At 47.0% G+C, this 16344-nt stretch overlaps 1 protein-coding gene across 1 annotated transcript in view; it reads left to right on the forward strand.

The window, feature by feature from the left end:
* The window catches only part of LOC146830510 (uncharacterized), a 95326-nt gene that overhangs the window by 6835 nt on the left and 72147 nt on the right, over positions 1-16344 (forward strand). Inside the window, exon 2 of the mRNA XM_085603752.1 lies at positions 731-799. Coding sequence (XP_085459878.1) covers positions 731-799 — 69 coding nt within the window. The remainder of the gene's footprint in view (positions 1-730; positions 800-16344) is intronic.

Here is a 16344-nt window from a genome sequence, read left to right on the forward strand (position 1 = left end):
GCCCCTCTATCTCCTCCTTGTCCTGGCTAGCCTTTCAACCCTTTTCTAGAGCCAGGCATATACTAGACCTATTATTAGAACCCAGCTAGTTACCTTCAGCATAGGACATGCAATTTGTCTCTCTAATTCATTTTTTATTGAATATTTACATTTTTGTATATAACAAATTAGAATAGATGTCCAAAAGTAATCTTCGAATTTGTGTATTTCTGGGCAAATCTATCTTTATGCTGAAGACAACTCTTTAATAGCTGCCACCCTCTAAAGGTGTAATCTAATTTTTAGCATATGGGAGGGCACTGCTAACTCTGGCATGTATCTGGTTTATGTATATTGAGACATATTTCACATCCAACGTCCAGTATGTAGCTGTGTTCTTGTTGTTCCATTAGGATAGTTATAATATTTGAAACCCTCCGAGCTTCAGCCTGGTGTCCAGACTCCATGTCAGTCCAGGCCTTTAGTATAATTGGACGAACTGCAAGTGACGAGAAATTCCATTTACATAGACCACAGTGTCTGACTTTTGGCCAACTGGTCTCGGACCAGAGCACGTTTTGTAAGATCTACGGGAAAAAGAAATGAAGAGAAAAAAAATGAGGAAACATTTAAGGCAGACAGGATTTCCCACAACGTTAGACCTTTATTTTATGCAACATATATAATCTGTTTAAACGATAACAAGTTCTTGTATTTGCTAATGTTTTTTCCTCTGGTCTCCCTTGTACAGGACCCTCTGATTGACACAGAGAGCTGCATATTTTCAAAGTGTAAGACAGCTGTGCTCTTAGAAAATGGGGTAAGTGACCAACTACAGAACTGACAGTGGTTGAAATTCAGAGATGCTTTGATTTCACTGGAGGCTGGCCAGGGACCTCCCGATGGGAAGCACATTAAAAACCCTATTGAGATCATTCATATGAAAAGGATTAAAGGGGATAGAGAACAGAAACACTTTAAGTATTTAAATGACAGCAAGAAACACAAAAGGGTATTTTCCCCCTTTTCTTCATTTAGCAGAAATTGAACTAATCACCCAACTGGGAGGCTCTGCCCCAGGACTTTAGTTTTTCTCTCTGAATGAACACCTTCTCTCTCCTGTCCTGATATGATAAAAGCCTCACAAGTTTGGACTTTGCGTCTCTGCCTTCTCGGTTATTCGCTCTATCATTCTCTGCAATTATAAACCAGCAGTGGCAAAGCCAATAGGTCTGTCTTTAATGTAACAATGCTTATAAACACGAAAGTGATGTTTCAGTGCAAAAGCATGTCGGAACCAGACCTTTTGGTGTTGGTATTGGTGGTGGTGTTAGTGGAATTGGTCGAGGTGGTGTTAGTCATGGCGTTGATGTTGGCGGTGATGGCGTTGATGTTTTAGGTGGTAACGTTGATGTTTGTGTTGGGGGCATTGTTGATATCGGTACAGGTGGTGGTCTACTAAACCCAAAGCAATTGGGAGGCTATGATAGTCTCAGGTCACTTTGCAACCATGACCAAACCATTGAAATATTATTTATGTATTAAAAGGACGTATAACGGTGTACTTCTTAAACAAATAAATGCTGCATTCACCAAGCCCTTGCTAGCTTTCCGACCACAGCCTTTCAGGAATCCCAGCAGTGAAATGCCCATTGCCTTCTGTATGTACCAGTGTAGAACGCCACGAGGGAGGGTTATTTGCAGTTCCCGTGCTCGTGCGGCTGCCTCTCACTCAAAGCCCCAAACCTCTTGACATCAGAGCACCTGGCGAGGAATGCAAGCCCAGGTGACCATGCCCGGCTCCCAAACCTCTTAAAAGCAGCTACCTGCCTCCCTACCCTACAGGAAAGGTTGCAGCATTAACAGAGGGATGGTGGTTTGTAATTCATTTCAAGATCCGACTGCTCGGCACCTACAAGTTCACAGCAGAGCAACCAAAGCTATGATTGGGCGTGAGATGAGTGTGTGCAATTGGATGTGATTCGACAAAAAAACAAGGAAGACGAGATCAAGAGAGCGCCGGGAGCTCAAATGGACTGCCTGTGAGCGTAACTAAAGGAGAGCCATCGTTGTGAGTAGAATTAGCGGAAGCAACATCGAGATTCCAGCACGGACGTCCTGATCGCCCTGTCTCATGTGAAAAGTCCAGTGCTGATTAATTGATTCCGCCAGCGGTAACACTGAATTACTAAATTCTGCAGATTCCGCTGGCGGACTAAAAGATTTCACCCAAACTTAGTATTTGGGTGGCACTCCTGAACTCAACTTTGACAGATCAACAGAAAGAAAAGTCTCTGCCTGGTGAGAACTAGAGCAGAATTTTTGCTCAAAACCCTGCCGTCCTCTGCCATCTCTCGTCAGTCACAACACAGTGACTCGTCATGCAATCTGGACAGCTACCAAACCTTGGGTAGCCTCCCAGCACTTCTACAAACACCGAAAGTCTCCATTGAGTAGAGGAGCTACTCCCCTGCACTCCGGAGGAACTGACGAGCAGAGACCAGTCCACTGCCTTGGAGCTCTCTGGCCAGACCAACACCACAGACAACCAGGAGAAGGTACTCGTACTCTGGAAGGAAAGGCCTGTTTCCCACCAAGTGTGAAAACACCAGGACCAACCGGATACCCTCTGGGTATCGAACACCGACCGCGAGTGTCCAGTCTGGATCCTCACTGCACCAGGACCAAGCAGCCGTCAAGGGACATCCGCATCACTGAAACCCACATCGAAAGTGGCCCAGGTGCTTTGATTTTGGCCATGCCAGCTGTGTGTCCTTGACCGTGAGGTGCATATTTGTGGATTCAGCCCAGTCGACCAAATCACTGTGCTCCCGAGCACCCCGACGTGGGTCCTGATGAACCGACTGTGTCCCCATTCTCCACGATGCCTTCTGACCTGAGTTCCCATTTTGGATCCCTTAGACTGCCCACAAGTTCCCCAGTGTGGACACTTTTCATATGCCCCCTCCTTCTCCATAGCATGCCAGCTACCAGCCTCACCAGCACCTTGCTCCCAGTAGAAACTGGGCGGTTCCTGACGAACTGCTGGTGGTACTTTGAACCTTGGCCCACTTCTACTCTGATTCCAGAAGGTGAACCCCTGAAAATGACTGTACCTACCTTTACACATCTTTGACTTTTCCTCCCATAGGATTACGTTGTGCATAAAAGCCCACAGGTTTGAAACGTTCAGTTACCTGTGAATATTTTTATCAAACTATACTTACCTTGAAACAAAGTTCTTGAGTTTGAAATCTATATAAAAAGAAGTGGTGTTTTTCAAAATTGGTCTCTATTTATTCTTTGAGTGTTTGTGTCTCATTTATTGCCTCTGTGAGTACCACAAATGCTTAGCACTTCCCTCTGATAAACCTAACTGCTCGCCCGCACTAACACTAAAGCCTCCGTAAATCAATTGGAGACTCCCTGGACTCTCTGCACATTGTACTTTGTTTTAGCACACTGTATAGAGAGCCAGCTTCCTACAAGGGTGCTGGTATTTCTTGCATACTGTATTTGGCACAAAAGGTTAATATCGTTCAGATAGTGTTTTTAACAATTGCACTTTTTAGGTTTCGCCTGCACATTGCCTGCGCTATGCTTGTGAAATCTCTTGTATTTAATAAATCTTAAAAGGGGGCTCTTGTCAGTTTCCCAAGCCAAATTACTGTGCTCATTCACCGTTGTGTGGAATTTGTTTTTGTTGGTTAACTTCCCCTGACTGCACGCATTTACGATACTTCTACTAAAGCTGTTCACACTGTTTAAGCCCCACTCACTGTCAAGATAAGATCTCTTCCCACAGAAAAGGCAAACAGCTTCTAACAGTATTCTGGAATGCTTGCTTTTTATTACTTAGTAATGTAAATCCGATGCTTTAGACTTGGAACGTTTGTGGTATTTCTTATTCATGCCTCGTTACCTTTCTTTGTGCTATGTTGGCATTATCGGATTGTTTTGTTTTTCAAATTAATCTATTCGGTCAATCTGATCAAATTCTAAATGTTGTGGTAAATATTGCAAGTTAAAAATAAAGTTAATATACAAGAACTATGCTATATTTGACTACTAAACAGGCAGCCACAAGTGTAGTTACCTTGCACGCAACAGGGACATGATTTGAATGTTACAGCAGGTGCAGTAGCACCAGGCCCACAAGTTGTCACAACTCCTTTAAACGCACAATATTGATATATTTGACTGCTAAACAGGCAGGCACAATTGCAGTTAAAAAAGAACTTGATTAGAATGGTGCAGCAGCTGCAGTGGCACCGGGCCCCAAAGCTCTAGGCACACCATTAAACACTGATTATTGCTATCCTTTATTCCTAACCAGGCAACCACAAGCGGGTACTTTGCAGACAACTGGGTCATGATTTGAATGGTGCAGCAGGTGCAGTGGAACTGGGGCCAAAGCTCTAGGGACCCCACTAAACCCAGATTATTACTAAATTTTGCCACTAAACAAGACGGTCACAAGTGCATTTATCTAGTAGACAATGGGGTTATGATTTTAATAGTACAGCAGGTGCAGTAGCAACAGGACCAAAAGCTCTAGGCTTCCCACTAAATACCTAGTATTTATATTTTACTACTAAACAGGCAGTTTAGTTTTGCAGACAACAGGGCCATGATTTGAATGGTGCAGCAAGTGCACTGGCATGGGGGCCAAACGCTCTAGGGACCTCACTAAAAGCAGAATATTGCTAAATTAGACTACTAAACAGGCAGTTACAAGTGCAGTTATCTAGCAGGCACTAGGGCCATGATTTCAATGGTGCTGCGGGTACAGTGGTACCGGGTGCAAAAGTTGTCAGAACTCCTCTAAGCAAACAAGTTACATACCTTCGGTAACGCGTTATCTGGTAGAGACTCTATCTAGCTGGAGATTCATTACTTTTGAATTTCTCAGAGTTCAGGCGGGATCCGAAAACTTTTGCTGAGCAATACCCCTTGTGTACGACATCCAGTGGCTCCGTTCAGCTCCGCGTGACGTCGTCGGTTATGACTTCACGGTGCCTATATAGGCACCACCCAGGCGCTAAGATGTCAGTATTTGTTTTCCATCCCAGAAGCGTACAGCCACCAAGTAACTGACGTAGTCGTGTACAAAACTAGGGCCCTGAAAGGGGAAAACAACCCTAGTCCTACAAAATCAGCTTGCAAGTGGGGAGGCATGTGTGGGCTGCAAGGAATCTGCAGCTAGATGGAGTTTCTACCAGATAATGCGATACTGAAGGTAAATAATTTGTTAATCTGATAGATTGCTAGCTGCTGATTCCTTACCTTTTGAATTAGATACCAGAGCCATACCATCCCGGTGGTGGGTTGCGGACTCACATCCTAAATTAAGAAGTCTTGCAGGACTGAATGGGCAAAATGCCCATTCCTGCGTACTTGACCATCCTAGTAGTAATGTTTTGCAAACGTGTGCAAAGAAGCCCACGTCGCTACCTGACAGATGTCTTGGACTGGGACACACCGAGCCAAGGCCGTAGTCCCAGCCTTTCCCCTGGTGGAATGGGCCCTTAATCCCTCCGGGGGCTGCGTTTTCACCGATTTTGGTGCAGAGAATGACCAAGTGAGAAATAGTCCTTTTCTGCACTGCCCTTCCCTTCCCTTCTTTGCTCCCACGTACCCCATAAAGAGTTGGTGGTCCACCCAGAACTCTTTTATGTGGTCAAGGTAGAACGACTATGCTCTTTTTGGGTCCAGCCGGTGGAGATGCTCCTCTTCCCTAGAGGGATGTGGGGCAGCAAAGAAGGTGAGCAGAGTGATGAACTGACCCAGATGGAATGGGGTCACAACCTTTGGAAAAAAGAATGCCGTGGTGCGAAGCACCACCTTGCCTGGAAAGGACATAAGATAGGGAGGTGAGCAAGATCACACCTGCAACTCACTCGCCCCCCGGGCAGATGTAATCTCCAATAAGAAGGCTGTTTTGATGGTCAAGAACTGGAGGGGACAATTTTACAAGGGCTCAAAGGGAGCACACATTAGATGGGTAAGGACCAAATGAAGGTCCCATTGGCGTGGGTGGAAATAAGTGAGCCAGCCCTTTTAGAAATGTATTTACAATAGGAGAATTAAAGCGAGAGGGCTGGTCCGGCAGCCGCAAAAAAGCAGACTGAGCAGAAAGGTAACCCTTGAGAGTACCCAAGGCAGAGCGCTGCTGGGCAAGGGTTAGAATGAATAAAAGAAACGTAGAAAGAGAAGCAAAAAGAGGGTCAATGGACCTTTCTGTACAGTATGATACAAAGTTTTGCTAACAGCAGGCATACACCGTCATAGTGGAGGACCACCTGGCTGCCAGAACAACGTTACAGACTTCAGGAGGAAGGTCAAAAGCTATCAACTGTCGCCACCCAATCTCCACGCATGGAGGCGCAGAGTTGATGGGTTTGGGCGGATAACCCTTTAAATCGAGCAGCTAAGTAATAAGCCTCAAAGTCCTGTGCTCCCAATCTTCCCTCCCCCCTCCGGCGCCCTCTGGGCAGTGGCCAGTGACACTCTATTACGTCCCCCATCCCAAATCAAATCCCTTGGCAATGTATCCAGTTCATTGAACCAGGTCCTCAGGATGACCACCGGCAAATTAGCAAAAAAATATAGTAAGCACGGTAACATGACCATTTTGGATAGTGCCACCCTTGACATAATGGGGAGTTTAAGAGAGCGCCAGAATGTCGCCGATGGTTTAAGGGATCGAAGAGCCGGGTTCAAGTTACCTTTAAAGAGGTCCTGTTCATGGAATATTTGAATCCCTGGATATCTAAAGGACCGGGGGGACCATTTAGTGTCCTTTGAAAGTGACAGGGGGCAGAGGGTCGCAGGGAGAAGGGAGAAGACATGAGTTTTGGACTGGTTTACTTTAGGGAAGCATAATCATTGCGGTATGAATCCCATGGCCCCCACTCCGCAGATATAGCCGGATAGCATCCACTTACAGAGAGCTCATGAATTCTCTCCCATCCGGCATCAGGCCCAGCCTACCACTCTCCTCTCTAAACTGCACGGCCAGTGGCTCCATCATCAGACCGAACAGGAGCGGAGACAGGGGGCATCCCTGTCTTGTTCCCCTGTATACCTCATATGTGTTTGAAATTATACTGCCTGTCCTAACTCTGGCGGAGGGGGAGGTATAGAGGAGCTTGACCCAACAAAGCCATCATTTCCCCCAGTCCCATAACACGCATTACCTCGATCCAATCTAAAAGAATCAAAAGCCTTTTCGAGGTCCACCGCCATTGCCACTGCCTCGGGGTAGTTCGAGAGATCGCGGTGAAACAACGCGCTATATAGACGTCTAAGGCTACCTAACGTAGACCTGGTAGGGATAAATCCATTCTGATCTGTGTGGACCAGGCTACGCATGTAAGGGAGCAATCTACTAACAAGGATTAAAATCTTAAAGTCCAGATTTAACATGGACAGCGGTCTAAATTCCGAAACAGTAGGAGTACCCAATTTAGTTTTTGGGAGGGGTACCACCAGGGCTTCCCTGGTCGTCATTGGTAACTGGCCACATTTCAATGAATCAGCATATAATTTCTCAAGGTGAGGGGCCAACTGGGCACTAAAAGCCACATACAATTCCACGGGGAGGCTGTCCAGGCCTGGTTCTTTCACCCTTGACCTGTTTCTAATGGCTGCCCTGATCTCCGGCACTCCTATGCCGCCCCCGAAGTCCTTCTGAGCCATGGGGTCATCTTTCTGTAGTCTAATTCTGCCCAGGTAGGTGTGGATGACACTCACTGGTATTTCAGGCGGTGGTTCATAAAGGGCCGTATAGTAAGTTAAGAAGCGGGTATTAATGTTTCTAGGGGAGAAGGTTGTGGACCCATCCCCAGTCTGAAGCCTGGTTATGGGTGACCGTCTAGGTTTTCGGGTCCCAAGATTTCTCATGGGTCAGTGCAAGGCCTCCGAAAAGTTCTAAGTCGACTTCACTGGGCAGCAATCCCAGCTACCTTATTCCTGCCAGTGTCGGCCATGCCCTTTCTCCTATAAGCAGTGCGTGGGGTGACGGGGGCCCCCAAATCAACTCTGCTGGTTGAAGCCTCCAAGCTTCCTAATCCCTGTACAGTTTCCCCTGGGTCACCTCCTTCTGCCACCACGCTGGCAACTGGCCTCAGGTATTGCACATACTTATCTGGCAGTAATCGTGGCCTGCCCCTCGCCGATAAGGCTCAGTCCAAGCCAGGTTCTCACCCAGCGCAACGCCAAGGGGTTTTAAGGGACTACCTGTGATCAGGGTCCTTCCTCCCCTCCCCGCCCCCCACTGGGCTGGATGTTGGCAGATCGCGGCAGAGTCTCCAGCACTTTTGTGGGCTGTTTCCCCAGCCCTGCCCACCACCGCAACTACTCCGCAGCACTCACTGGATCAGCCGCCCACGTCACTTCAGGGTCGTCTCAGGACGATCCACCCGTCGGAAACCCCTGCAGGGCCTCTCAATAACGGGCCTTGGAGCGATCTTAACGGGACCTGCTTCATCACCTCTTCAGGCCGCGTGCAGCCTCTCCAACCGCTCTTCAACTTCCAGCTCACGATGGGTCACAGCCGGTCACTCAGCCCTAGTCTAGGCATGCCCGCCAGAGCCCAGCTCAAAAATGCCCGGTCAGGGGTCTGCAGACTTCAGGATTGTCTGGGTATGCAGGGCCTTACTTGTAGGGGCCGCCCCTTCTTTCAGGCCATGTGCCTGCCCTATGCCATCGCAGGCTCCAGTCTCACGCGTCTCCTGCCTTCCGCCTCTAGGCCCTCCGGGCAGTTGGAGTTCACCCGTACCCAGCGTTGCTCTGCCTGGTGGATAGGGAAGCAGGGTAGTCAATCCAGCGTCTTGAGGATACTGAATGCTGTTCGTAAACAGGATATGTTTTTGGCCGGGATGGAGCTCCGTGCTCACACATCCGCCACGCTTGGTGCCTAAGCCATGCCCCAGACCTTGTGCCACCTTCGACTGGAAATGCCACTCATGATCCGCTAGGCATCGATGGCTGAGTGTGTCCGCCTTGGCCTTCAGAGAACCTGCCAGGTGTTGAACCACCAGGGTTATGCCCTGCTGTTCCAGCCATGTCCAGAGGCACAGGGCCTCTTGACAGAGGGTCCATGACCCCACCCCGCCCTGCTTGTTGCATTACCACATGGCGGTGGTGTTGTCGATGAACACCTGCACTAACTTACCCTTGACAGAGGGAAGAAATGCCTTCAATGCCAATCGAATCGCTCGGAGCGCCGCCCCATTCCAGAAATGACGCATCTGTCACAACTGTGAAATCTGGTTGGGGAAGGGAGAGGTGTCTGCAGTTAATCCACTCAAAGTTCGTTAACCAATACTGCAGTTCTTTCACAGTTCCCTCCGAGATCTTGCCGACGTGGTTCAGATTTCCCCGATGCTGTGCCCATTGGAACTTCAAGTCCCACTGCAGAGCTTGCATACACCATCTGGTGTGTCTTACCAGTAGGATGCAGGAGGTCATGAAGCCCAACAGCCTCAGTCAGTCCCACCGAAATTCAGGATAGAGGCTGAAATATTGGAATCCTAACCTGAATATCCTGGACTCTCTGCTCGGAAGGATAAGCCCACAACTGCACTGTGTCCAGAACAGCTCCGCTGAAAGGGAGCATCTGTTAAGGAGTCCGGTGTGACTTTGGCACATTTATAGAGAATCCCAGAGAATGCAGGAGGTTTGCCGTAGTCTGAAGGTGGGAGACGACAGCCTGGGGTGAGGACGCCTTCAACAGCCAGTCCTCTAGGTAGGGGAAGACTGACACCCCTAACCTGTGCAGATGAGCTGCGACCACTGCCATCACTTTGGTGAACACCCGAGGGGCACTGGTCAGGCCGAAGGGGTGCACGGTAAACTAAAAGTGCTCGCGGCTTACCTTCCTGAGCCAGAGCGAGCATTTTGAATTTCTACTTTTTGAGGAAGAGATTGACGGTACGAAGATCTAAAATGGGTCCTAGCCCTTTTTGTTCTTCGAAAATCAGAAAGTATCTGGAATAACGGCCACTGCCTATTTCTGAACCTGGAACCCTTTCTATGGCTCCCTTAGCCAAGAGAGTCGTAACTTCCTCTTGGATCAACCTTAAATGATACCTGGTCAGCCTTTCGTGATTTGGCAAAATAGTAGGAGGAAAAGAAAGAAAAGGTAGGGAATAGCCGTCCTGGACGATCTGCAAGACCCACGTGTCCGATGTTATGGATCAACAGTGGGGAAGATGATGACTAATTATCCCACCTACTGGAGTAGTGTGATCCTGCAGAATCTGCCTAGGATTGCTTGGAGGCTGTGGCTACTGGGGGCAGTGTGGTCGACTTCTGGCCTCCATCCCAAGATCGGAATGCACTGCTTGTTCTTGCATAGCTTGTGTAGTCTGTGCGGGACAGTGGCAGGGGTATTGCTGATGCGGCTGGAAACCCCTTCAGTTGCCACAAAAGGGGTGAAAGGAAGACTGGCCATGGGGGGGTAGAGGATAGGCCTAAGGTTCTGGACGTAGTTCCAGAGTCCTTGAACCTGACCAGGGCCGAGTCTGTCTTTTCCCCAAAAAGACGGGTTACATCAAAGGGCATGTCCATCAAATTGGCTTGAACATTCCCTGAGAAGTCAGTTGTAGGAAGCCAGGCACCGCGCCTCAAGGCCACATTCGTTGACATCGATCTGCCCAATTAATCGGTCCTATCTAGGCCACACTGTATGGTAAGTTTTGCTGCCTCTCTCTCATCCTTGACAGCTTGGAAGAGCACGGCCCTGTCCTCCTCTGGGACTTGTGGCAGCACTTGCGACTTGTGGCAGCACTTGCGCAACAGTCTCCCAAAGTGAATGGGAGAAACAGCCCAATAAGCATGCAGTATTCAATGACCGCAATGCCAGCCTGGAGTAAGAAAACAACTTCTTTCCAAATTAATCCAGCCTCTTGGATTCCCTCTCCAGAGGGTTGGAAGGGAATGCGCTTTGGGATGTAGAGGACTGCACCACCAAACTCTGGGGTGGGGAGTTGGCTGAGGAATTTTGGGTCGCTCAGAGCTGGGCGATGGTGGCGAGAATCGTCCTATTCACAGAAGCCGCTGTGCTAGGCATGGACCATGTCCCTAGAAGGACCTCTTTAAGTGCCTCATTGAAGGGCAACAGGAGTTTTGGACGTGGAAGCCCCAGTTTGAAGCACCTCAGTCAGGAGATTAGTCCTGACCTGCACCGAGGACAGCTCCAGTCCAAGGACCTTGGCTGCCCTCGTAACCACCATGGCATAGGATGCCCCCTCCTCCGTTGCCACTGTTGGTGGAGAGAGCATGCCAGTATCTGGAGAAGTATCCAGTCCACTGGCCTCCCCAAGTTTCCCCCCTACCAGTCCAAATTCTCAGACTTCTTGGGTTTCAAGAGGGTCCCCAGACTCCTCCTCTTCTTGGATCGGGACTGTCAGCACCTCGGAGTCTCGCTTGACGGTGTCTACTGCCGAGTAACTTCATCGCCCACTCCCTCAAGGTCCTAGGAGCCATCACCTGATCAGTCCGAACATGATTTTGTATCATGGTCACGCTCGAGACACCATAAACATACATATGCAGTTGGGATTGGTGACCGACATCATGCGGAAACAAGTCCCGCTTGGCTTGAAACTGGTCTTCCTCTAAGACATCCCTTGCCCATGAAGTTGGAATTCCAAAAATGTCAACATAAGTCGAAAAAAGCGGCAGAGAGTAGCTCTTCCGGGATCGTCCCTCACCTGGCGTGGAAAGAAAACAACTGACATCCGCGCACATTGGTTGCATCTATATAGGCACCGTGATGTCCTAACCAATGCTGGCAACGTCACGTGGAGCCGAATTGAGCAACCTGATGTTGTGCGCAAGGGGTATCGCTCAGCAAACGTTTCCAGACACAACCTGACGCCTGGGAAATTCAAAGGTAAGGAATCTGCAGCAATTTGAAGTCTCTATCAGATACATAATATTGCTATTACATTAACAATTTCTATTATTTCCCGCTTTCATTTTTCAAAGTTTTGCTATTACTTACCCGCACTATACCACTAGTAACAACACAATATATTGCCCTTTTCTACATAAACAAGTCTTAATACTTTAACACACTTTCCGTAACTTAGATTGTACGACTACTCCGCAAACTACAACTTACAATAAAAAACAGCTTACCATTAATCACTTAGGCAAATCCTAATGCATTTACCAATGCTTGTTTACCTATGTTGCAACCCTTCATATGCATGATCTGTGCTTATTGAATTGTTAAAGTTGAATTGTTTGCTGCATCTGTGAATTTGGCTGAGCTTATAGTAAGTAAAATTATAAGCGTGCACCACGTATGTTTTCCCCCACGATAAGAACAATCAAAATCCCCCAAAATAGTTAAGTAGTAGTTTGTCCACAAAACCACCAGAGTTGTTATGGATTCCCCATTAAACCACATGGAAACCCGGGTCCTCACATAATTAAAGAAACCTAATTTTTGCCAAGAATGGAACGCACACACTAAGACAGACCTATTTCCCTGTCCTAAGGAGGGAACATTTGACACTAATGCGATAGAGCATACTAAAAGACAAATAAAAACTAAATATACAGGCCAAAAGAGAGATAAGGGAGTCATTACTAGAGTCCCAGAGCAGTAGCCCTACAATACCAACAGCAAGTAAGGCGTCAGCACCTCCCCTAACATATTCAGGAATGGAGGTGCTCACACGAGCTCCTCTTGCCTTAGGATATTCCAATCCGCCAGTAGTAGGTGCCGGCGGGCCTCCCACCGAAAGACAGACAGTTGGGCTGGAGCACGAGGAACCAAAAAGCTGTCATGTTTGTAATGTTCCATATGTCAGCCTAATTGTCCACATTATAGGTCGCATTTTCTTTTGCATACGTTACTATATGACCACATTTGCTTTGTGCCTCATTGCACTTTCACACGGAACCTGTGCATGTTTTTGCGTTCTGTTCTTTTCCTGGGATTTAGTCTGAGCACTTCAAACAACAATACCCTTTGTTGTTCTCTCTGGTCAGATACTAGCACCTAGGCAAAACACAAGAACGCAGCTGCTGTTTGGGAGCACACACATTTTGTCATATAACTGAGCACAAGAGTTGTTAAAGGACACTAAGCGAGAATGCGGAGACAAGTTCGCTATGTCAGCTGAGATGTAGAACGTCTATCTGTGTATGCTAAGGTATGGGGTCCACCACTAATCCCAGAGATCTTTGATAGGTAATCATTTAGCTTCAGTAGAAAGGGGGGGCTTAGGCTAATCTGTCTTGTAACATGACAGGGCTTTTTATAGTATATCGTTCAATAGTCATGCAAACAGTATTTTTAATATGCATTTGTCTTCTAATTGTGGCACAAATACAGAATTTTAGGATACAATAGTTTGAATAAATATTCTAAACTTCCTTTGTGTCTTTATTTTATTGTGGATGAGTATGAGTGAGAGTGAAAGGGTATGTCCTGTTACGGCAATCCCTGAGAGGGTTGAGGGTGTTGTGTTCTAGGGTGCCAATTCACTTGTTTCTCTGGTATGGTTAGAAGGGCACATGAGGCACTATAGCAAGTCGGACTCAGGCTCATAGGTACAGAGGTGGTATGGTGACTCCGTCCCTATTTCCCGATGTTCTATGGTCCCAAGCATAGTTCTGCTACTGAGCAGAATCCCTGCAACATGGCAACACCAACATTTTGGTTAAGCACTTACTTGCGGAAACTGTGAGTAGTGCTCGTGCTTGTCCACAATACCTTTGTATCGGAGACATCCGTGGTGTTAGGGAGTTCTCCTCCACAGTTTTAGGAACCACCTGATTCTGTTGGTTTTTCAAACTTGCATATTAAAAGGTTTACACCCTGTTTGGGATGCACTTTGAATCCCTTATAAATTAGGGCATATCCCATTGCTGTTGATTGAGTGGGTTTGAATGTTCTGATGTGTATCGGCGTTAGTATTGCACAATGCACAGTGAGCAAAACGTATCATCAATGATTGGAACCATATACTGAGAAGCACCCATCTCTGCTCAACCCCATGCAGGGATCAACTCCAATGAGTATACAATGACATACTCCTTGCAAAGTGTGGTCTATCTGGGTCAATGTTGTGTATTCTTTCTGGGGACATGTAAACTCTCCATAGGAATTTAAAATGCAGTAAGCTGTTTCAGCTGTTTAAGGAAATTTCTTTGATTTGTGCACAGTAAAATTCCCAATGTGAGTCTGACATTGGATGCCCCAAATCTCGCTCCCATGCGTCCCGAATCTTCTCATCTTTGTTGGGGACTATGGCCATACACGCTCGATATATTTTAGAGACTAACCGTTCGCCTCCAGGGGTTGTAATCACAGTGGTTAACGGGCCAAAAGCAGCAGGTTCAAGGGGAAACTCAGCAAACATTTCCCTAAGCGCACATCTGACCCGGTTGAGAATGAAATGGTCCATGAAAGTATCCTCCCTGAATCTACCCTCTCCAGTCCCTGAGAAAACATGGCCTTCGATAAAGAGGTCCCCGATCTTACTTCTTGAGAATTTAGTTAACGTGCGCTGCACTAGCTTTTCTTGCATGATGGGGATCCATGGGTTATTTAATATCGGGATGTCCGGAGAGTACAGTGCAGCTGTAGTGGTAACTCGAACCAGCTTCCGCCATGCCCAACTCGTGGTTGATACGGTTTGAATGTCACGGGGGTCTTTTTGGAATCCCTTAGGTAATATTGTGAGAACCCTCTCCGGCAACATATGAGAAGTTGGCCTGGTATATGCTGTCCACTAATTAAAGTGGGCACCCTGTACCAGTCCAAACAACCCCTTATGGTGATAGGTTAAAGACAACCTTTATTGAAAGCTATCCTAGTGGTAGCTATGGAGAGCACCCTTTAGGCTAAGTCTTGAACGAATGTAAAATACCAGTCTATAATCTCTTGAATGACCAAATGAAAGGACAACCACACCAGGTATATATTCAAAATAAATGTATTTAAGATAAAACACACCCCTCTAGTCTCTTTATGAGGCTGTAGTTCGAAGTACTTAAGTTATAAGTCAGTATTCAACAGTAAAAGCACAAATACACGTTTGGGCCCTAGGGGCGTACCAAACCATATACCAAGAAAGTGGTATAAGAACCACGACTGAGCTAGACACAAGGCCTAGAGCCTGTAGAAGCGCTTGGACCCCAAGGAACCACCCAGGTAGTGACGTAGGGGACCCACGGAGGACACGTGCAGTGTTAGAACACAGGCGCGAATCGCCGTTAACTTCTATGGGGAAAGTCGCGGTTGGAAAATTACAAGTTAAGGACACTTAGAGGACGACTACAAGCAAACCCTTTTGGATTTAGAGGTGTCTAGGGCCAACACCCACGGGAGCACCGGAGAACTCGTGTAACCTCACCCAGGGAAGCCAGGTGTCTTTTGGTGTTGGGTCGTGGCGTCATACTGGATCGTGATTAGTCCCTAACATTTATACCTGTCTAGATTACATGTGTGCAACCTATGGTCCACTGTATCTGGTGCCCCTTTGAATGGACACTGGACATTTGCCTGGCTTCCCGGACATCCGCTACCTTTTGACATTGGACTGCTGATGAGTCCCTTGGTGACTCATTTTCAGAACTGTTCTTTAGCTTTGCTGCTTCTTCATAGTACAAAGTTTGAGCCACTAGCCTACGAGGAAACTTGTGCATCAGCACATGGATCATTGAATATAGACTTTGATAACACGGATGCAGGTTGCTCAATAACTGTCTCTGCATCGGCTGAGACCGGATATCATATCTATTCTTTGGAGCTTGTGACTTGGGCAGTCGAACAATCATCATGTGCAGAATCGGACTCCTTTATGGAGTGTTTAGCATTTGAAATGGCGAGTGGTGTAATGGATTCCTCCGAGGCACCATAAATTTATTGTTTTTCTAAATTGACATTGTCCTCTATTCATTCTCAGTAACTCTCAATTCTAAAGTATACTTTGAGTGTGTTTACCTTCTGATTACATTTTATTATAGTTAGTATTTTAGTACTATTAGCCTGACCAAAGGGAGGGTGTCACGTTTCCTGCATTGCCCGTTGTGATTGTCCCTATGGTAGCCTAATTGTGCATGTTATAGGCCACATTTTTGCACACGTTACTTTGTGCCATATTACACTTTCACAAGGAACCTGCATATGTTTTTGCATTCTGTTCATTTCCTGGGACTTAGTCTGAACATGCTATACTAAGTCAAACATCAATGCTCCTTGTTATTCTCTCTGGTTAGACAATCGTTCCTAGATATAAGACGAGAACGCTGCTGCTGTTTGTGAGTACACACAGTTTGTCATATAACTGAGCACAGGAGTTGGAGAAAGGACACGGAGTGAGAATGCTGAGACGA

This window comes from Triturus cristatus, chromosome 5_1, assembly GCF_964204655.1.
Source record: "Triturus cristatus chromosome 5_1, aTriCri1.1, whole genome shotgun sequence".
Lineage (NCBI taxonomy): Eukaryota > Metazoa > Chordata > Amphibia > Caudata > Salamandridae > Triturus > Triturus cristatus.